Here is a 22,644-nt window from a genome sequence, read left to right as displayed (position 1 = left end):
ATGTCATTCATGGCCACATAGTGTTCCATAAAGGTTGCATTATTTATAAAATACATATAATATGTAATACACACACACATATATAATGCACTGTCCATATTCACACAATAAATTTTAAAAAAATGTAATTAGTTAAGTTTATGTTTCAGAAAAACTGCTATTTTTAATCACTTATCAATGTACACAAGATTTTAAAAAGTGTCCGGTTTAGGCCAGAATACAGAGTCAGGATTACTTACTGCCTACCAATTAACTGGGAATATAGCCACTGTCATTAGCAAAATATGCATTAACTCCTTGGAATTGATGGTTCCAGGCAGCTGGAGAGCTTGGCTGAACCCCTTGTAGAATATACTCTTTCTCCTCAGTATTCATGTTTCAGTTTCCTTAATCATGGCTCCTGGGTGCTCAGCAGTGTCTAATAAATACATTGAGTTTCCAGGCTGCTGGTGTGTCTCCATCAAAGCACAAAGCTCATTCGATCCCAGCTTGTCTGTACATGTGTCTGTGTGTCTGTCCTTTCTTCATCCCTTCATCATTTGAGTTGGATCCACCACAGAAGCCATGTAGTTGGCAGCAGCCAGACACTCTCCACGGTTGTTCAGGATATGAATGCTCAGGACGCCCAATGTAGGAAAGAGACGTGACTGGTGATCTCTGTGCATGTGTGCACACAGTATGCATGCATGTCAGTGTACTTATGTACACGAGGGTGCACATGCATGTACAAGATGAAGGAGAACCCCTGGTGCTGGCAACCTTTCTTTTTGTTGTGTTTGAATCATCAGGGTCTTTCTCTGCCTTGATCAGAATCATCAGGGCTTTAAGAGAACTTGCCAGATAGGCTAGGATGGATGCCAATCAGCACCAGGGATCTGCCTGTCTCCACAGAGTCCCAAATATAGGAGACCTGCTTCAGCAAGGTGGCAGAACAAAGCCCAACTTTGAAAATGTGTCCTCTGATGTCTACACCCATGCTTTTGCATGCCCACAACCAACATCCTCACACAATAATAATACAAAAATTTAAAATGATCAAAATTCATGAACCACATGAATAGGGAGAACTCATATATATTTGCAAGATAAAATTAGGTGAGCTATGGAAAATGATTTCACTTTTGAAATGGAGGAAGACTTAAGATACTTTAATGAATGTGCATGCCCTATGTCTGTCAGTGTGTGCATGTGTGTGCAGGTGAGAGACCAGGAGAGGGCGCTGGACACCCTGGTGTTGGAGTTATCAACACCAAGTATCAGGTGTGGGTACTGGGAACAAACTGAGCCAGTGCCCTTAATTACTGAGACGTCTCTCCAGCCCACTTTCTCTATTTCAATTTATTTTATTCACCGTTTTACACTTTCCCGTGTGCAGTGCGCTTTGAGCACATGTCCCCACTGTCCTCTCTTATCCCTCCTCCTTCCAGACTTTTCTTCTCAGCAACTTCTCCTCCTATTTCATGCAGTTCAGAGAGGCTCAGCTGCAGAGCACTGGCCCAGCATGCAGGGGTCCTGTTTTCCATCCCTACCTCTGTAGGGAATAGGGGGAGCAACCCGACTTACCTGTAACTTGGTCATTGTTCTCTTCTCTTTGAGACAAGGCAGGGCTCTGGGAAGCGAGCTGGGGGAGGAAGGGCTTCGTGAAAACATTGCTAGGACAGTCGGTCCACATGGCTTCCTCAGCTTCTCCATCAGCCCCAAGGGCTGTGCGAGCTGACCAGGCTTTTCTCCCTACTTCCTACTAATCCGTAGTGTAAGCCTCTGGGTTACAAGACTCACTCACCACGTTCTCTATTTCTGGCAGCTTCAGGGGTGCTGGGCACTACTGCCTTCACAAAGCTGCCTGTGGTGATGGGTTTCCCAGAAAAACAAATCTTTAAGAAGCTCTGAACTCTGATGAATAAATACTGCGTCATGACTGACCACTGCTCTCAGAAGAGTATGTTAATGTGACAGCTCTCTTCCATACAATTGTTTCCATGCATAGGAGTGATATTCCCCTGCTTACTCTCTCACGCTAAAAGGTTTAAATGCTAGTAAATTAAACGCTGTTTATCTGTAAAAAGCCTCCACAAAGTCTGTTTCCATGTGCATGCAAATAATGACCAATAAAAACCCTCTCTAAGGAAAAGGGAGTTTATCCCTGGGTCATCAGGTAAAGGGGACTACAGACAAGGGAGACCAGCTGAGTTCTAGTCTCTGAACCCCACATGATGGAAGGAGAGACCGGACTCCCACAAGGTATTTCCTGACCTTCATACACAAGCGGTGGCATACCCCACTAAGTAAGTAAGTAAATAAATGAAAAAAAAAATCACATAAAAACCAGAGTTGCATACCACTTAAGGATTCAGGCTATCTGTCATCACAACTCCTCCCCCATGCTCCCTTGGGACGCTAGACTCTTCCTTTGGACTCCGGAAGCAGGGGAAAGAGGACCAGGAATCCCTGGTAGTACTGCCTCAGGCTGAGCCCAGGAAGAGAGGACCCGGACACTGCCACCGCCATCCTGGCCCCAGTTCTCCCGGTCCGCGAACTTCTTTCTAGAAGAGACACACCCGTTAGCACGAGTACACACGAAGGGCCGCGAGATGCTCCAAGTTCTCACACCGCCAGAAGTACAGCCAGCCCGCCTCTGCCTGTGGAAGAGACGCTGACCGGCCTGGGGTGGGAACTACAATTCCCAGAATGCCTCAGTGGAAGTGCCACATTATAGAGCGTTTCTGCAATGACATTCCTCAGCTCTCTAAAACCATCAATAAGTTCCAAGCTGTTTTAACTAGAGTGGGCCCCTGGAAATCGTTTTTTTTGGGGGGGGGAGGGGGAAGGAGGAGGAAGGGGGGAGTTTGCTCTCCTGGGTTGCTTTTCGATTTATTCATTTCTGAAATGCCACTATAAGGGTCCATTGTTTGTCGAAGAATAATACCCCAGACTCAAATAGTATGCAAAAGCAAGGAGTGTTTTATTCTGCAGAAGACCAGCATGCCGGAATCCCTCATTCCAAAATGGAGAGATCCCGAAGTGAGCTTGCAAGCCCAATTTAAAGCACATTAGGGGAGTTCCAGGGTAGGTGGGCTTTGTCTTTCTCTATCTCTTCGGAAATTCCGGGGCTGTCCTAGCTTCAGGCTAGGTAGCTGGGCACATTCTAGTTTCTGACTGGCTGCCTGGCCTGTTTTTTTTTTTAAACTAACTTGCATGGGCTTTCCTGGACTTGCCCAGTTCTTAGGCCTGGTCTTCTAGACTGCTGATTTGAAACCTATCGAGGAGTCAGCCTGTCTCATCACGAATGACAACTATGGATATTTTGTTTTTGTTGTTTTGATTCCCCCACCCTCACCCAACCCCGAAGACACAGCTTCTCTCAGTAGACCTGACTGTCCTGGAATTCCCTGTGTAAACAATAGTGGCCTCTGAGGCATAGATCTGCCCGCGTCTGCCTCCCCAGTGTTGGGATGAAATGGGTGGGGCACCACACACTGCTATGGATACTTTTGAAAAACAATGAAGTCCCATATTATATTTCTACATAAAAGTTAAAACTTCAACTGTGCAGTTATAGGAGCCTGATCTGGCAACAGACTCAGAGTCCCTTCCTAGAATCCCTCTGTAAGGTGTTGGGGAAAGTCTCAGTGGCAGAGCACCTGCCTCGAATCCCCTGGTGAGGGGCTATGGGCGTGACCTGGTGGTAGAACGCGGGCTGTCTGGGTCACTATTCTATCGCTCTGAAGAGCCACCATGACCAAGGCAACTCTTATAAAAGAAAGAGTTTACCTGGGGGCTGGCTTACACTTTCAGAGCTTTAGTCCATTATCCTGGCAGGAGCATAACAGCAGGCTGACACAGTGCTGAAGAAGTGGCTGGCTTATATCCTGATCCATACACAGAAGGCAAGAAAAAGAGACAGTGGACCTAAGGCCTAGATCCTCATCCTCCTAATCTTTTAAAAGAGTTCCACTCTCAGGTGCCTAAGCATTTAAATATATGAGCTTACGGAAGCTTTCTCACTCAACCCACAACCTACACAGAATCCCCTAAGGGGCTGGGACCATAGCTTGGTGGTAGAGCCCCTGCCTAGAATCCCCCAGTGAGGGGCTCAGGGTGTCGTTCAGTGGTAGAGCCCCTGCCTAGAATCCCCAGCTGAGGGCCAGGGATGATGCTCAGTGATAGTACTGACACCTGACATGCATTACTCCTGTGTTTGTGCCATAATTCTTCCTCATCCAAACACATACCTGTTAATTGGGAGCAAAGGGTAAGCTAAAACTGGAAAACCTGGGTTCTTGGATATACCTGGTATGATATTTAAGGAACTGGATTCAACTTATATCCAATGCTGTGTCCCAAAATGTTCATCACAAATACAACCTACAGACACACACACACACACACACACACACACACACACACACACACACACACAAAACACTCTTAATGGCTTCTAACAATAAAAGAAGATTACACCTTGACAGTTTACACTGTATCCAAGCAAAGTGTCCTAATGGAGCAGGCAATTAGATTCCATGCCAGCCAGTCTGGAGGCTCATAATGGCAGAAACAAGAGATGCTACCTGTGGCCAGCAAATGTCTTGGAAGGTACAGGCCTGAGGACCTGAGTTCAAATCTTGAAATACATACAGTGGAAGGAGAGAAGTAATTCCCTGTAGTTTACATCTGCCTCTACCACAGGTGCTATAGCACAATAGTGTACACACACACACACACACACACACACACACACACACACACACACAGAGGGGGAGGAAGGGAGAGAGAGAGAGAAAGAGAGAGGGAGGGAGAGAGGGAGGGAGGGGAGAAGGGAGAGAGAGAGTGTGTGAGAGAAATTAATTCATTAATAAAAATACACTATAAATTGTAAGAAGACAAACTGTCTTCTTTTGTCTTACTTCATCTCAGCATGGCCGAAACACTACTTCAGACCCCACCACACTGCAGCAATGTGTCAATAAGCCTCTTGCCTGGAGGATAGTTCAACACAGTTGCACCCTCTTATTCCCACACCCTCCCTAAAACATAACAAAATCATGCTTTATAACTGGATTTTCTTGTACCGCCTGCAGTACAAATAAAGAGACTGAGACTTTTATACAGTTTAAAGCTTAGGCCTTGGGGCTGGTGAGATGGCTCAGAGGGTAAGATCACTGACTGCTCTTCCAAGGTCCTGAATTTGGGTCCCAGCAACCACATGGTGGCTCACAACCACCCATAATGAGATCTGACACCCTCTTCTGGTGCGTCTGAAGACAGTTACAGTGAATCATGCTGGAGAGAGCTGGGCTGGAGCGAACTGGGCCATCCTGAGTTCAATTCCCAGCAGCCACATGATGGATCACAGCCATCTATTCAGCTACAGTGTACTCATACACATAAAATTAAAAAAAAAAAAAAAAAAGCTTAGGCCTTTTGCCAAGGCAGTCTCCCACCTAGGGTTTACACTTAATCTGACTGTTCTAGTCTACAACCTGACCCACTGTCTGGCTAGCCCTTTACCCCTCTGCTCCTTTCCCCACCTGTCTACATTTCCTCTGTGTCTGCCTCCTAATCTTCTGGATCTGTTTTTTTTCCCCCAGTGTCCTTTTCTGTAGCCAGGGGTTTGGCTACTTTATTTGGGTTCTTATATCTACCACCCTTCTCCATACCAATCCCTCCCAACCCCTCAACACTAGGTAGAAGAGAAAGAAAGTGAGTGGGGACAGAGGGTGTTGAGATCTTTTTAGAGTACTTCCTGCACCTGCCTGACTATTTTTAGGGTGAAGAGGGCACCTGCATCCTTGGGGGCAATAAGATTTTTCTCATAAATCCTGAGCCCCCAGGTTTTTCCCAACTCCCAGTCTGCAGTCTTTTTTTTCAAGACTGTAACCTAATTAGGATGTGGTTACATTTACCAGCATCCATTGCTGGATAGCAAGGAGATCTAACATCCACAGTGCTTATCTGGTCATCAGACTTTTGGCTCACTTGAAGTCCACTTTGACAAGGGGATCTCACCAATTGTGTCCTGTACTCATGTAATCCTAGGAGAAGCAGAAGAAAGATTCAGTTTCCTCACATTGCTGTTGCCAGGTCTTGTCGTTGCTTTTGTGTTTGGGGCAAACATAAAAGTGATGGGTACTCAGGAATCCCACAGCCCAGGTGAGCATAAGCTGATCTTTTAAGTCAAGGGTTAAACAGGGAGACCAGGTACCTGCTGGGGCAACTTTGTGCTGCTGCTGGAGTATATCCCCCATGGATGCATTGCTCAGAGTCCAGGTTAGGTTCCAGGGTCTGTGAGGGTTTTGTTCCTTTATAAGGGCCGTTTGCCCTCCCAGGAGAGCCAGCCAACTGAGAATCAGGAGCAGAGCAGTTTTAGTTTTAGTGGGTTGCTTGGGTTTTTGGAAACTTGCCATCTGGGTTGGGATAAGGGTCTGCTAGGAGAGCATTCATGTGGTGAATCCAGGTGGCAATTTCAATGACTTTGAGAGCTATGAGGGTGGTTAGCCCAACATCTTCAACAAACGGTGCTGATCTAACTGGATATCTACATGTAGAAGAATGCAAATGAATCCATGTTTGATACCCTACACAAAACTCAAGTACAAGTAGATCAAGGACATCAACATGAAACTGGACACACTAAATCTCATAGAAGAGAAAGTGGGAAATACCCTTGAATGCATTGGTACAGGAAACAATGGTCCAAGCTCTGAGATCAACAATTGATTGATGGGACCTTGTGAAACTGCAAAGCATTTGCAATGCAAAAGACACTGTCAATAGACCCACCAAATTTATTTCCAAAGTGGCTGTACAAGTTTGCACTCCCACCAGCAGTGAAGAAGTGTTCCCCTCAACCCACATCCTCTCCACCTTGTGCTTTCTTTTGAGTTTTTGATGTTAGCCATTCTTATGGGTGTAAGATGGAACCTCCAAATTATTCTGACTTGCATTTTCCTGATGACTAAGGACTTTGAACATTTCTTTAAGTGCTTCTTGGCCATTAGAGATTCATCTGTTGAGTATTCTCTGTTTAACTCTATACCCCATTTTTTAAATTGTGTTATTTGGATTATTGCTGTCTAACTTCTTGAGTTCTTTGTAAGCTTTGCGTATTAGTCCTCTGTCAGATGTAGGGTTAGTGAAGATCCTTTCCCAACCTTGCTGTCTTGATCTATTGTGGGAGAGGGTGACCTGGAGAGGGACAGTGAGTAGGGTGAAAAATGAAAAAGTCAGAATCTTTGAATCAAAATAGGAAACCCTCAAAGGAATCCAATCTGGAACTTACAATAACATCAAAAAATGTAGTTCCTGACAAAAAGGTTCCACAGGATTTTGAGAAACTAGAGTTGCAGTCCATAGAGATACAATATATTGAATTAAGAATCCAGATTATGCTTATTGATGCTAATTTAAAAGCAATGCCACACAATGGGTTGTGTATTTCATTTTATAGAGTTTGGAAAATTGAAATATGTACACATATTGATACATTATACAACTGATTCATGTTCAGAGTTCCAATGGATTTCTGCCTTGAGTTCTGAAGTGGATGATTCTGAGATTGCACATTTATTAGAGATGATGGCTGTTTTGGAAGTGTCTTTACAGAGTAAAACCGATGATTTCCAGACATATATATCTGTTAAAATACAACAATTTTATAGACATCATGGCATGAAGCCTATTCTGGATATAACAGATAGTCCTACAGGTCAAGACATCATTAAAAAAAAAAAAAAAAAAAAAAAACTAACAGGACTTTGAAGGAAATACTCACAGAACAGAAGGGGAATAGGATACCTCCCAAAGATGGTTTAAAATGTGCTTTGTTGACTTTAATTTTTAAAAAGTCAATGAGACAAATAACACAACTGCTAAGATACACTGGATCTTAGAAAGAACTGCTGAATTAGCCTATACAAGTCCAAATTCCACAATGGGAGAATGAAGTGTTATGTGGGGGAGGAGATTTTACATTTGTTTCAACAGGAAAAGAAAAGCTATATCTTCCATCCAAATTATTGAAAATAACTGACTTGACTGGGGAAGACCCCTTCATGATCTTGGGTACAGACAAAATGAGGGAGATTGTCAATATCAACAAGACAGGTAATGTATGCGCTGATCCTGCAACTTGAGAACAGCTCTGAGAATGACTGAGACATTTAAAAATCATGTGTTTACATAGCCAATAGACCTTGTTGACTACAAAATCCTCAAGACTTTTCATACCATTCTTTTAAATGGTATAGATTAAAAATTGATGTTACAATCTGATATAATCCAAACTAAATTTTATGGAAAGAGAATTGTCTTTTTTCTGTTCAAAGAACAGGAAAATATCCTTAATTGATCTGTGATGCTGCACATTCCATACAAATGTCTTTATAGAACCACTGCCTTGGACCAGGGAAGCTTGGTGATCCCTCAATCCATGGGAGAAACTGGGGTCCTGGTAATCAGATGGGCAAGGAGTCAGCGATTGAAAAAATGGCAGACACAACACAAGGAAGTGCAGGATCTAAATGTATATTCTCAAAATTAGGGATCAGACCTTTATGGTCATTACAAAAGAAAAAGAAAAGTCAGGCGGCTCATCCGTCTGAGGCCATGTGAAACACAATGGTCTAAAGCAGGAGCCGCCTCTTCTGGACGGGCGCTGCACCCCTGGGCTCAGCTCTGACTGGGCAGGGCCTGGCTGAGCCTGAGGGGGCTATGGACCGCAGGAGGGTAGAGACTCAAATACCTCACAGCGCAGCTCTCTCACAGTAGCACTCCTCTCTCACACATACACACCAGGCTCAAGGTCCAGCTCATCCTTAGTAAAAGCCCACTGCGCTAATCTTCTGGGCTAGCAGGGATATGCCCCAGGAGTCCCATTCTTCTAATCCCTGGGAGTGGCTCAGCTGCCTGAAAATGAGGATTCTTGCTGACCTTGCCCTGGGATTATCAACTTCAATTCAGTAAACTTCAATTCTAGACCTCCCTCACTATCTTCCTAACAATGCTGGAGATAATTAGACTGCATGTGTAACATTCCCTACGAAATTCCAAGGCAGGGTTCAGCTAAGATGTTGGAACACTGATGAAGGTCAGAGAGCAATGTCTAATTTTGTTTATCTATTAGTAAATCATATCTTGGTTGGCACCTAGCACTTGAGACCTTCCATCGACTAATGCAAGGACAAATCTGGGCCACCTCCGAATTAGGAGATGCCAAAAGGTCACAGGAGACTAGTTTCTTTGGAAGCTTTACGCCTCATGAACTGCTGTCACACAGTGGAGTGGGTGTGGCAACATGTATTGCAAAGGTTTGTATATTGCAAAATGGAAGTTCAAGAGGGCAGCCCTGATGGGCTTCACCCTCATGGATGGTGAAATGGTGAAACCAGCTGTTACAGCTACTTGCTTGATCCTACCTCAACTGCATCAAAACTGTTTCCTCTAAGGATTTCTTTCCAAGACATTTTCAGAACAGCTAGCTCACTTGACTCAACTTTTCAGACTGTACCAATCAGGACTTCATTTAAGCCTGCATTGTCTCAATATACAGAGATTGGACAACAAATGCTACAGCTAGCTTTCTTAAGACTAACCATTTTTCTAATTTTCTTGGGCCCTGAAAAAGGAATTCTTTGTCCTAAATCAGCAGAAAGCAACTATAAGAAGACTGTCATTTTGCTCATTTTATGAATTATAGCTATGTTGTCATTTTAGGGATAACTATAAATAATTCTGGTTTTGGATAGGGAGGAAACAAAATAGGGAGCTTAGACTCAGGGATTTCTATCATTCTTTCTTTTCTAGGTAAAGGGAAGAGGGTTGGAAAGAAAAAAAAGAGATATATAAATAGTATAAGAAATTAGACAAATAGGTGTAGATTATTGAATCTACTCTTAAAACAAAAGCATTTTATAGCCATAATCTTATATTTGTACAGAATTTTGTATATTGGTACAAAAATAAGATTATATTTTGTTTCATTAGTTCAGAATTATGTACATTGATACAGGTTTAAGGTTTTCACTGGTATAAATCTTTGTATACTGAGAAATGTAAAATTAACTTTGTTACCACATAATATATGTATGTTTCAACTTTTAGATATGCATTGTGCCTATGCAAATCATTCAAAAGTACAAGGTGTAATCCCAGTCATTTTAATAGGTGCTATTGTTTAGGATAATTAACTGTTTAGGATAATTTGTAATGCAGGTTAACAGTCAATCAAACATGAACTGGTCAGATAGTAGTCTGTATTATCACAGATATATACCTCCTAGGTTGTAAAGATAATAGATAGCTGGAAACAGGCAATGTTTGCTTGTTCAGATATGCACTGAATACATAAATGGTCTTCAAAACCTTAAAGACTCACAGAATACAGCATTTAAAGTTTTTTTATTATTATTATTAGTTTAAGGATTTTTTTCCTGATATTGAGACATGTCAGCTCCTGGCAACACCCCATTCAACTTGGAAGATCATGAGCATCAAAAGGCCTCCATATGGAGTTGCTTCAATTGTAGCAAGCTAGCCACTGGGCAAAGAAAATGCTCTAACTTTATCTGTGGACAGACTGCCATCCAGAAAGGACAAACAGATGCAGAGAAGTTGCCTGCCAAGCTCTGCCAAGACAGAATGAGCAAGTCATTCATAATTCCTGTTTCACAAAAGGCCAGAAGGCTGAAGATAGATGCTCCACCATTATAGAGAATATTGTGGACTGTCCAGGCAGCCAGGGGCCTCTGTCATTTCCATACTTTTGGAAGCTGTGTCCTGTGCTTCCTGAATACTCAGGTAATATTTATTTCCTTCTCAGTTCTTTGATGGGGTTGAAGACTAGACAGTCATGGACTTACTGTAAACTTAAGCTGTTTAGGATTTAAAAGGATGTTCTATGTCTAAGAAGATAATCTTCAGATTCTAATACAAGTTAGGATAAAAATTGATTTAGATGCAGAACTGTGAACTCACCAGGATAGGATAGATAATAGAATACTTTCTCCTGCGTTGCCAAATACAAACAGACTGGATTTTAAAATGTACTTTTGTTCGTTTGTTTGCTTTTTTGAGACAGGGGTTCTCTGTGTAGCCCTGGCTGTCCTGGAACTCACTCTGTAGACCAGGCTGGCCTTGAATTCAGAAATCCGCCTGTCTCTGCCTCCCAAGTGCTGGGATTAAAGGCGTGTGCCACCACCGCCTGGCTAAAATGTACTTTTACTTAATAATTTTAGTAATAATTTCACAATTGTTCCTAGGGTACATTGTTTATTATTATAAGAGAAAGAGACTTTTTATTTAGACATTAAGGGGGAAGTTGAGGTTTAGGCAGCTGCTGTGTATTGTAATGCTAAATTATAAATCTGAAGGTCTAAGCCTACAAGTGACTGATTTACAAGTGTTTGTTGTACAAACCTTGTTCTTTGATTTAAAATTATGGTTAAATAAAATTGGCTACAGCCAATTTCTAGAGGGTTTAGAGGTAGGTGGGTTTGGAGTGACCTAGTTGGAGAAGGAGGAAGAATGAAAAAGAGAGGGGACGGTGCCATGAGAGATGGACCATGAGTACATGCCCAAGAGAAACAGCAAGTATCTGACGTATACCACTGGGGAGGAAGCCAGACCAGCTATGAGAAGAGTAGATTAGGGTTACTACTCCCCAGTAGTTGTCAAAGCCAAATAAAATTACCATAGTCTAAGTTGGTCAAGCCTGCTCAGTCAGTCAACAGGATCTCAAGGGAGGAAGTAAGGAATAAAGAAAAAAGAGACAATTAGACAACATTAAAACATGACTCCAGCAAGTGCTGAGGTCTGTTTAATTTTTTCCAGTGTGCTTTTATATCATTCTAGGTACTTGCAAAGAATATGGCCACTTCTAAGGCATAAACAAAGTAGTTAAGGAACAAACAAGGCATAAACAAAGGTCCCATGGTATTCAGGGACTTATCAAGATGACTGAGATCTTAAGCCTACTTCCTTGTCCTAGTCCAAAGTCAAATTCTTCTTGTGGGAAATATTAAAAAACAAACTGGTGCCAGGCAGTGGTGGCACATGCCTTTAATCTCAGCAATTGGGAGGCAGAGGCAGGCAGATTTCTGACTTCGAGGCCAGCCTAGTCTACAGAGTGAGTTCCAGGACAGCCAGGGCTACACCGAGAAACTCTGTCTTGAAAAACCAAAAAAAGAAAGAAAGAAAAAAAAACCCAAAAAACCAACCCAAAAAAACAAAAAACAAACAAACAAAAAAATGGAACTGGCACATTCCTGCGCTTGTGCCTGTGTGCCGGAGGCCTTGCAGGCCAAGCACTGACGGCCAATGGCCAACCTGTTTTTATCTCGTGGAGACTCTCTGGCCTGGAGCTACCAAAATGTCTCCACCCAGCTCGCTAAGTTCCCATTGGTGGGTCACTACTACACCAAACCTGTGCTTCAAATTCCCCACGGCCTTTGTGTTGCACATCTGGCAAACCCATGCTTTGATACAGTACCTTTCTCTCTTGAACCTAGATGAGCCACAGCGTGAATGAAAATGCAATACAAACTTAGTTCAGAAACAATGGCAACTCAATCTCTGGGTGTAACAACTAAAACCTAATCTTGTAAGCCTTATTAAAATCTGATTCCTTCAGTGGTGAATCCTTGCAGATCTGCCATGATACCCAGAAACTCTAGCAGCTACATCTTACTCCTCTGCTGTCTTGTTCCAAAAGGGGCCTAACTCTCTTCTGCTTCCTCTTTTCCTCTGTCCAACCCAGAAGTCCCACCTACTTGCCCAGTGATTGGCTCCTTTATTTCATTAGGGGATTAGTCCACAAGAAGTCACCTGAATATAACTCACTCCTTGTCCACTGCCCCTCCCAGGAGAATGGAATTAGCATACAAACAACACCAAGCCCATCCACAACAGCTAGGTGTAAGGCTTGTCTGTATAATACTTTACTTCAGATTCCTCTTTTGAGAAATATTCTACCTGCAAAGGTTATCAGAGAATGTTCTCTCTGCCAAGGTTAAAGATTCCATTATGATTAGAAACAGTGCAAGTCCTGGAGGCTAAGGTGTCTCTGGTTTTCCTCTGCAAGACAGTGAATGCTGTGACCTTCAGGACAGGCCTTAAGGCTATGGGAAAGAACTCTGAAAACTGGGTTAGTGGCAATGGTAATCTCAGGATGGGGTCCAACCCAGCTAAACTTGTTTGTGCTTATAAAGGCAAGTAGATCTCTGATTTCATTTGCTATGTTAAAAATGTACTTGGTGTCTCTTTCTAACAATTAGGGGCTAAGGTCATAAAATGGTGACTTGTAGGATAATCAAAAGGGAACCTGGGGTAATGATTGAATGATATGTAAATAAAAGGCCAGGCTTTGGTCTGCAAGAGAAAATTGTACCCATCATTGACTTTTAGTTGTTTCTTCTACTGATCCCAAACAACCCTTCCTCAGGATCCCGACTCCAAGCTGAGGCTTGTCTTTGGCATCTACACAGAGTTATTCTGTTCCCAAAACTCAGACACTAAATTACAACTTTCCTAAGGCCAGTAGAAGTCAAGGAAGAATTTTTTTATTTTTTAGATTTACTTTTCATGCAGTACCTTAGAGGCCAGAAAAAGGTGGAAGATCCTGGAACTGAACTTACAGGTGGTTGTGAGCCACTTAGTGTGGGCACTGGGAACCCAACCTGGGTCCTCTGCAAGAGCAGCAAGAGCTCTTAACCACTGAACCATCACTCTAGTCCCAAGAGTTTCCTTTTTGAAATGCATTGAACCAGGACCTTTCAAATGTTGGACAAATGCTTTACCACTGAGCCATGTCCCCAGCCCATCACTATTGGATTCTAAGCAAGGATCTACTGTCAAGTCCTGTGTTGTGCTCAAGGATGTGTTCCTACACTTGTGATCTCTGTCCATGAAATAAAAATAAATCCAGGGGACCAGGCATGATGGCACATGCCTTTGATTTCATTCAGGAGAGGAGGCAAGTAGATCTGTAATTTTAAGTCAGCCTTGTCTACATAGCAAGCTTCAGGACAGAAGACTGCACAGACAAACCTGGTATCAACAAACAGAACAAAACAGCCATAGTGAGACCAGGTAAAGTGGAAACTTCTGGTTTGTTTGGAAAGTCAGTTATGTCAAATGATGTTTTTGCTAAAGCAGACGTGTAAGAGAATGTTTTCCTGAAACAGATGCAGATGAAAGGATGTTTGGATATAGCAAACACTTGAAAGAGCCTTTGATGAAGGAGTATAAATACGACCCCACAGACAGTGGGAGGAGAGCATAGAGCATTGGTTTGCTCTGCCTCACTATTCCTTGCTAATGACACACATGTATTGTTTCACCTTATAAATCGTTGTTGAGCTCCACTAGTGATGATGCCAGAGAGAAATTCAACAAAGAACTGCTTATGAGGTTCTGGTTGGTGAGCCTTGTGGTTTAGTTTGTGTGGTGTTTGCCTGTCAAGAGGACTGGACTGTAGCTGCTGGTTCATGTGCAGTGTCTCTGCCTAGAGGACTGGACTGTAGCTGCTGGTTCATGTGCAGTCTCATTGCCTAGAGGACTGGTCTGCAGCTGCTGAGTCGTATTTGGTGTTTGCAACAGGACTGAACTGCTGCCAAAGATGGAGATTGCCCCCAAAGAAATATTGCTAAACAGGTCCACTTGTCACCTATCCTAATAACTTTTCTCTCCCACTACCTCTGGTGGGTGGTGGGCAAGAGAAGTTGAACGTTTACTAAAAGTAGGTTGCAAAAAATTTATGCCTATGATCAGGGATAGATGAGCTTCATCCAGAAACCACAAACAGGAGGAGCTTTGGAAATACTTTGGCAAAAAAATAATATTAATAAAATAAAAATGTATTGACAAAGGAGCCCAAGAAGAACTCTTGGAGAGTTTGAGAGAGGGAGACCCCTGGGTGAGCTGCTGAAAACTCAGAGCTTCTCCCATATGTGCCTGAAGATGCTCACAAATATGAAGTCCAGAGAATACAGAAAATGAAGCTGTTGCTTGAGAAATCTGAGGCTGGCAAATTTTTTGTGCAGACCATGGATTTGACCTCATCCCTTCCTGGTGGGGAGCAGGAACCATTGCCCCCCCTAGTCTGTAAGCAATTTAACCTGCAGCTGTCACCTCTGGACCAAGAATGGAGCCAGTAAAGTCATTCTTCTTTTGTTTTCTACACAGTCTACCTTTAATTCTATATCTTCCTGCCTTAGGGGTTTAGGTGTGAACCTCTACTTGGCTTTTTTAAATTCTTCCTCCTGGGATTTGAGCCAGCACTTGGAGCAGTGACTGTCAGGAGGGTACTGCCACACAAGGGAGCACAGGCTATTACAGTAGGAGGTCCAGCATTCTCCCTACATCTTTAAGGTTTGTCTTAGCTTTATGTGATCAATGTTTGATGTATATGCACTCTGCGTGTGTGTGTGTGTGTGTGTGTGTGTGCGTGTGTATGGTGTCCTTGGAGGTCAGAAGAGGGCATCAGATTCCTTGAAGTGCGAGCCACTGTGTGGACACTGGAATGTCCAGCCCTTCCTGCACCATTCCTGCACACTCCTTGCTATCAGATGACACAGTAGTACCCTGCTGGACCCTTGCTCTTCAGAGCCCTGGAGGTGTAAACAATGACTCTGTTCTTTATCTGAGATATAGCCTTGAAGAATCTGTGGGAGCAGCACAGATAAGTCTAAAAATACAGGGCAGAAGATCAGAGTGACTCTGGTCAGAGAGAACAATCTGACCTAAGATTGGAGGGAAAGGAGGAGAGACAACTCATTAACAATTCAAGTTTACTAAGAACCCTTTTGTCATCAGCAAATACTTTGTAAAAACATTTGCAGTAGTGATTACAATAAAAAGCCCTTTCCTCAATGAATTCAGGGCCTAAAATTCCAATCGCTTAAGTTTCAGCTTCCCTTATTGGGTTGATAAATATGGAATTTTCAAAAAGAGCATGGTTTTAGTCTATTAAGTACAAATACTAAAAGTCATCCAGTACAGAGTTGCTATGCTGTGCAAAGCACCATGGCTACAGAGGCAGGCCCACACACCGCAGACTTGACTGGGAAGCACTATGCCACAAGGAAGCTGACTAAAGATTACTGTAAGATTACTGGGGAATATGAATCAATAGGAATGCGAGGTTGAAGTGTTTTCAAATTTGAGTCTTACTTACAGGGGCTTTTCTCACTTGCTCCAGAAATGGCTTGGTTCTGAGCCACATGCAGCTCTGCACAGAGATACAGAGAGGAGCTTTCTATGAGAAAGGGATGCTTCAGTCAACTGCGGTTCTGCCAATCACCAGCTGTGGTTCAAGTCCTTCCTGCAGCCTTTCTGCGCCTTGGATGGATACTGAGATTTTCCTGCCCTGTCATATCCTGAGGGTGGCAACCTTACAACTCTTGTACATGGTGACAATACATTCATAGAACAATGATCCTCTCATATGTAATTTCTGACATTTGTAAAGAACTGATCTCCCAGCTGGGCACACACCTTTAATCCCAGCACTCAGGAATCAAAAGCAGGTGGATCTCTGTGAGTTCAAGGCTAACCTGGTCTACAGAGCAAGTTCCATGACAGCCAATGAAATCTGGTCTCAAGAAAATAATTAAATAAAAACAAAACAATTGATCTCCCAAAGAGAAGCACATATCCCCAGTGAAGTTCCCTGAAGCCTCTGGGTTTGGGGAAAGCAGCATGGAGCCCACCTAATAGAACAAACCTAGAGATTCCCTGTACTGTGGACCCGCTGGTGGTAGACCAGATGTGATCTCTGACTGAAGCCCTTAGAGCAGATGCTGCAGATGTAGGGCCTTTCCCCAGTGTGGACCCTCTGGTGAGTGTGGAAGTGTGAGGCCTGACTGAAGCCCTTCCCACACTGGTGACACGTGTAGGGTTTCTCTCCTGTGTGGACCCTCTGGTGAGCAGTAAGCCCTGCACTCCAGCTGAATTCCTTCCCACACTCCTCACACTTGAATGGCTTCTCCCCAGTGTGAATTATCTGATGGACTTGGAGATTGGATCTCTGGCTGAAGGCTTTCCCACACGTGTCACATTTGTAGGGCTTCTCCCCTGTGTGAACCCTCTGGTGGGCCTGGAGGTGTGAGGCCTGACTGAATCGCTTCTGGCATGCATTGCATCTGAATGGCTTCTCGCCAGTGTGGACACTCTGATGGGCCTGCAGATTTGAGGCCTGACTGAAGCCTTTCCCACACTCCTCACATTTATATGGTCTCTCTCCAGTGTGGACTCTCTGGTGATTGTGGAGGTTCAAGCTCCAGTTGAAGCGCTTCCCACACACATCACATCTGTATGGTTTTTCCCCAGTGTGAACTCTCTGGTGGGCTTGAAAATAAGAGCTCTGACTGAAGCCCTTTCCACACACACTGCAGCAAAATGGCTTCTCTCCTGTATGGACCCGCTGGTGGCTTTGGAAGCTTGAGGCTGAACTGAAACCCTTCCCACACTCTTCACATTTATATGGCTTCTCTCCCGTGTGGACCCGCTGATGGCTGTGGAGGTTGAAGCTCAAGCTGAAGCGCTTCCCACACTCGTCACACTTGTACGGTTTCTCTTCAGTGTGGACTCTCTGGTGGGTGTGAAGGTTTGAGCTACAGCTGAAGCATTTGCCACAGTCTCCACACTTATATGGCTTCTCTCCTGTGTGAATTCTCTCGTGGGCCTGGAGGTGTGACCTCTGTGTGAAGCCCTTCGCACACACCTCACACTTGTAAGGTTTCTCTCCAGTGTGTACTCGGCAGTGAATGTTGAGATCTGTGCTGCGGCTGAAGCCCTTCCCACAGTTGTCACAGCAGTAGGGCTTCTCGCCTGTGTGGATGGGCAGGTGAGCATACAGGTGTGAGCTCTGGTTAAAGCTCTTCCCACACTCAGGGCAGGTATAGGGCTTCTCCCCTGTGTGCACTCTCTGGTGAGTCTGCAGATTTGAGCTCTGACTGAAAGTCTTGCCACACTCTTGACACCAGTAGCGCTTTCTTCCTGGATGAACACTTTGTTGAATGGTGACACTGGAGCTAAGACTGGTGTCCTCGTGTGTACTATGTACAGGGGACTTATTTCCTAAGAGGACTTGCTGATGAGTCTCCTGACTGGGGCTGTCAATGAAGGCTTCTTGGCCCTTGATGAATTGGTAGGCCTTCTGTTCTGTGTAAACAGGAGACTGGGTGAGGGATGACATGGGAAAGATGACTATACCACAGTCACTGCTGCTGTGGACTTTGTCTCTTTTATGCAGTATATTGTTATCTTGATGGGAAATGTAACTTAGAATGTCAACACCTGGAGCCGACAGCTGAAACTTAGTTTTCACCAGAGTCTGAGGACAGTATTTCCCACGGTTCCATCTCTCACTGAAGTGTGATTTACTCCAAGAACTCTGAGCCCTCCCAGACAGAAATTCCTGATTTTTGGTAATGCTGAGATGATCGCTTGTGAGACTCTCCAGACTGCTGTCATCCTCGGAGACCTGGAGAGGCCCTTCTGTTTCCCCATGGCAGGAGGAGTGGCATTCCTCCAGGAAGTGAGAACTCTCTGCTTGAATGTTTACTACAACCTCCGGAGTGCTGGCCAGTTTCTTCACATCATGGCCTGTCATGTGGCAGCATGGAAGCCACCCCAGTGAAAGGCACCTTAATCCTGTTGAGTCAAGAGTCTCTATCTTGTTTGGACTCTGACCGCCTAAAAGAATAGAGAACAGAAGGTGATATCAGCAAGGATGGAGACCTCAAAGATCTGAGTCCTCACTTCTCTCTGGAAACATTAGCTAAATACAAGTATCACAAAGAGTGTGCACTCTCAAGTGCAAGCCACTGTTGACCATGGTAGAAAACTTGTGGTGAACCCAGGAGGGAAGGCTCAGGGCACTTTCAGCCTTTACTGAGTACTTGCCTCACAAGGCCTGTGTGTAGCTATGTAGATGGGGAATGGGAAGAAAGAACTCCTCAGCATTTTTGGCATTTTCTGCTTGAGCAATGGTGTGGGCTAGGGTACATATAAGTCTTAACTCTTCCTGAAACTGGAAGGAACAGAGAAAACTAGAGCTAGCTGGTCCTGAGCTGTCTGCCCATGACATGTAGACTGATCTGGGGCACCTGACTGGGAGCCAAGGTGAGAGAGTATAATGGGAAGGCATGGGAGCTTCAGAGGCTGAGGGAAGAAAAGAGGTGTATAGGGATACAGGCACATCAAAGGCCTGATGTCCAGCTCAAGGAAGCCACTGTGTTTGAGAGAACATGTGTGTAGGAAGAGACTGAAATAATCTCAGCATACAAGCTCACTTGGAAAATACGAGGAGATAAAGTATTAAGATTGAAAGATTTAAAACACTCAAAACCCGCCAATGACTAGGGAAGGGCTTTTCCAGGGTGAAAAAGGCAGGACGCAAGGGCAGGAACGAGTGGGTTTCTTGAAACGCCTGCTCTGCAACCTAAGATCATGAGGCTCACAAAGGAGCAGGAAGAAGGGCTCAAAAAAGAAGGGAGATCTCAGCTGCCAACCTAACACTGCAGATGTCATGACAGAATAACAAGGGTTGCTATACTATCAGACAGGCCCCCTAAAGAAATGGGAAAATGACCTGAGAGTAAATTATGAGGATGGGAAACAATGACGGCAGTGAAAGGGACAACTTTTGAAGCTGAAAACTGAAACAAGTGAAGTAGAAGATCGGTGTTCCCAGGATGCAGCTCGGTGGCTTCCATGACACATTGGGATAGTTAGTGTCAGTGGGAGAAAAGTAAAGGAATGAGGTTGCCGGGGGTGGGGGTGGGGTGGGAGGGATGTGAGGAACATGAAAGGCTTTCTAGGGATGGCTGTTGCTGTTGCTGTAGCTGCACAAGGGCACGGGCTTCACAGAGCCCTTGCTCACATGTATGTAAACACTCAGGATTTTGGTGTGTTACCACAACCAAAATCTTTGGTAACAAGTCTGGTGGTTCTCAGACACTCAGAGGCGAGTGCAGACTGTGGAGATTGAGCAGCAGACACATGTAAAGCGGCTCCTCAGAGCTGCATCTGTGAGGACTTCTGAGCAGACAAATACTGAGAAAGATTGGAGGCTGGTATTCTACCTGGCAAGAGAATTCTGAGACGAGAGAAGCAAGCAACAGCAGCTAAGACACAAAGACAGAAGTAGGGAAAAAAATGGAGATGAGCAGAGCTGGAATGTGAGGCCCTAGGAAGATGGGGTACCACCAGCCAGGCACAGTGGACCAAGCCTGTCACCCTAGGAAGCTAAGGTGGGAGAATCACAAAATTCTGGGCAAGCCTAGGCTACATAGCTACACCTTGCCACAAAACACTGAAAGCAACTTGATTTTACTGAGGGAAAAGGGAGGCCAACAGTCTGAGGCAGGGAGGGGTACAAAGGAAGCTTCACTTGGGGTGAGGGGGAAGCACCCTCAGAAGAGCAGAATCAGGGCTGGGCATCTGCTGGCTGTACTTACCTGTTTGAGCCAAGGACACATGAAAGAGGTTGTGGAAATTCCCTGCAACTAATGAAAGCCTTAGAGACCAGGCGTGTGGGAGAACTGTCCCTGTATTGTGTGAAGCTCGGAAGATGAAGCCTGGATTGCCTTGGAGACCCCAAGAGGTTAGAGGTGCCAAACTTGTACGATACCTGTCAAGAAAAGCTGCTAACAAGGACTGGAACCAGTCCAAGGGAAAGAAGTTTGTTGCAGTCAGTGGAGCTGAAAGGAGTTGGAGATCTGAAGAGTACTGTGACATCAGACATGGAGATGCAGAGTTTGGAGTTTGCTCTCCTGGATTCTGTTCTTGTTTTGGTTCAGTATTTCCTCACTAAGCTCCATTTCCTCCCTTTTAGAATAGTATATTCTGTGCCATCGTATGTTGGGTTATGTGATCTGCTTTTGCTTTTATAGAAGGATATACCTGAGAGATTGCATGAGTCTCAGAAGAGAGTTTGAATTTTGGACTTTTAAACAGGGTTGAGTGTGATAGACTCTGGGGACTTTTACGGTTAGACTGAATGCATTTTGCATTCTGCTACGGCTACAAGCCTATGGGGGCCAGGAGTGGAATGTGGTGATTTGAATAGGTATGGCCTCCATAGACTCATGTGTCAGAATGCTTGACCCATAAAGAATGAGGAGGACTGAGAGATATCAGAAGGTGTAGCCTTGTAGAAAATATGTCAGAGCAGGTGGGTTTTGGAGTTTCAAATACTCAAGTCAGACCCAGTGTCTCGGTCTTCCTGCTCCCTTTAGATCTGAATATAGAACACTCTGCTACCATGTCTGACCGAATGTTGCTATGTTCCCTACTTTGATGACCGTGGACTAAACCTCAGAAATTCAGGCTGGACTAAATGAGTCTCAATTAAATGCTTTCCTCTGTAAGAGTTGCCATGGTCATGGCATTGACTAAAACACACACACACACACACATACACACACACACACACATACAAAGAAATGTTTAAAATTTTTATTTAAAGCATAGCATCTATGTGTAAAATTCAGTTGTAAAAAATAAAAGTGGAAGTCAGAGAGATGGTTCAACAATTCAGAGCATTGGCTGCTCTTCCAGAGGACCCAGGGTATATTTGCAGCACCCACATGCTGGCTCACAACCATCCGTTATTCCAGATCCTGGGGATCTAATGCCCTCTTCTGACCTCTGTGGGCATCATGAGTGAATGTGACACAGACACACATGCAGACAAAACACTCACATATACATAAAATACAAAATAAATAAACCTAAAAGGAAAGCAGTGGAGTGCGACACACAGGATGTGAACTTCTGACATCACTAAGGACACAGAGCCCCATCCTCACCCACAGCCAGGAGGTTCCTGAAGTTCTCCAGCATCACATCGTGGTACAGCTTCCTCTGAGCAGCGTCCAGCAGCCTCATCTCCTCCTCACTGAAGACCACGGCCACGTCCCTGAAGGTCACTGTCTCCTATGACGACAAACACACGCCACCTCAGTTTCATTCCTGATGTCACTAGGACCTGAGGAACTATTTATACAGAGCCTGTTGTCTATAGTTAGGGTTTATATTGCTGGGACAAATCACCATGAACAAAAAGGCAAGTTGGGAAAAAAAGGGTTTACTAGGCTTACACTTCCATATTTCTGTTCATTATTGAAGGAAGTCAGGACAGGAACTCAAGCAAGGGCAGGAAACTGGAGGAAGGAGTTGATGCAGAGGCCATGGAGTGGTGTTGCCCACTGGCTTGCTCATCATGTCTTGCTCTTCATGCTTTCTTATAGGATCCAGGACCATCAGACTGGGATGGCACCACCCACATCTAACACTAATGATTAATTAAGAAAATGCCTTACAGCTGGATCCTATGGAGGCATTTCCTCAACTGAGGCTCTTTCCTTTCTGATGACTCTAGCTGGTGTCAACTTGACACACAACACCAGCCAGTACACTTATTCATCCCTTTCCATAGCTACAGAGAGAATAGAGGCAAAAAGAGAAAATACTGTACAAGGAACTTGGTGTCATTTCCACAGCTGGGTCAGTAGGCCCACCACTGTTAAATGGGGCATATTCCAACTCATGTCAGGAGCAATGTGCTGACTTTGTACTGGAAACAGCTGGCAATGCCTAGTTCCTCCTTCACTCATGATGCCCAGCTCCTTCTGGCTGTTCAGG

At 44.3% G+C, this 22,644-nt stretch overlaps 1 protein-coding gene across 3 annotated transcripts in view; it reads right to left on the bottom strand.

Annotated features, from left to right (window-relative positions):
• LOC116101792 (zinc finger protein 235-like) overlaps positions 1 to 22,644 on the bottom strand; it is a 31,860-nt gene that overhangs the window by 6,936 nt on the left and 2,280 nt on the right. Inside the window, exons 3-4 of one of the 3 annotated variants that reach the window (XM_031385627.1) lie at positions 21,810 to 21,936; positions 16,826 to 18,690 (exon numbers count right to left, since the gene is read on the bottom strand). In XM_031385627.1, the coding sequence (XP_031241487.1) occupies positions 16,826 to 18,690; positions 21,810 to 21,936 (1,992 nt within the window). Of the gene's footprint in view, positions 1 to 1,563; positions 1,622 to 2,339; positions 2,663 to 16,825; positions 18,691 to 21,809; positions 21,937 to 22,644 lie in introns of those variants that run through there. The other 2 variants (XM_031385625.1, XM_031385626.1) reach the window with 2 other exon arrangements.

This window comes from Mastomys coucha, unplaced genomic scaffold (genome assembly GCF_008632895.1).
Source record: "Mastomys coucha isolate ucsf_1 unplaced genomic scaffold, UCSF_Mcou_1 pScaffold21, whole genome shotgun sequence".
Taxonomy (NCBI): domain Eukaryota; kingdom Metazoa; phylum Chordata; class Mammalia; order Rodentia; family Muridae; genus Mastomys; species Mastomys coucha.
Note: the sequence above shows the minus strand (reverse complement) of the source record. Positions and strands in the feature narration are given on the sequence as shown.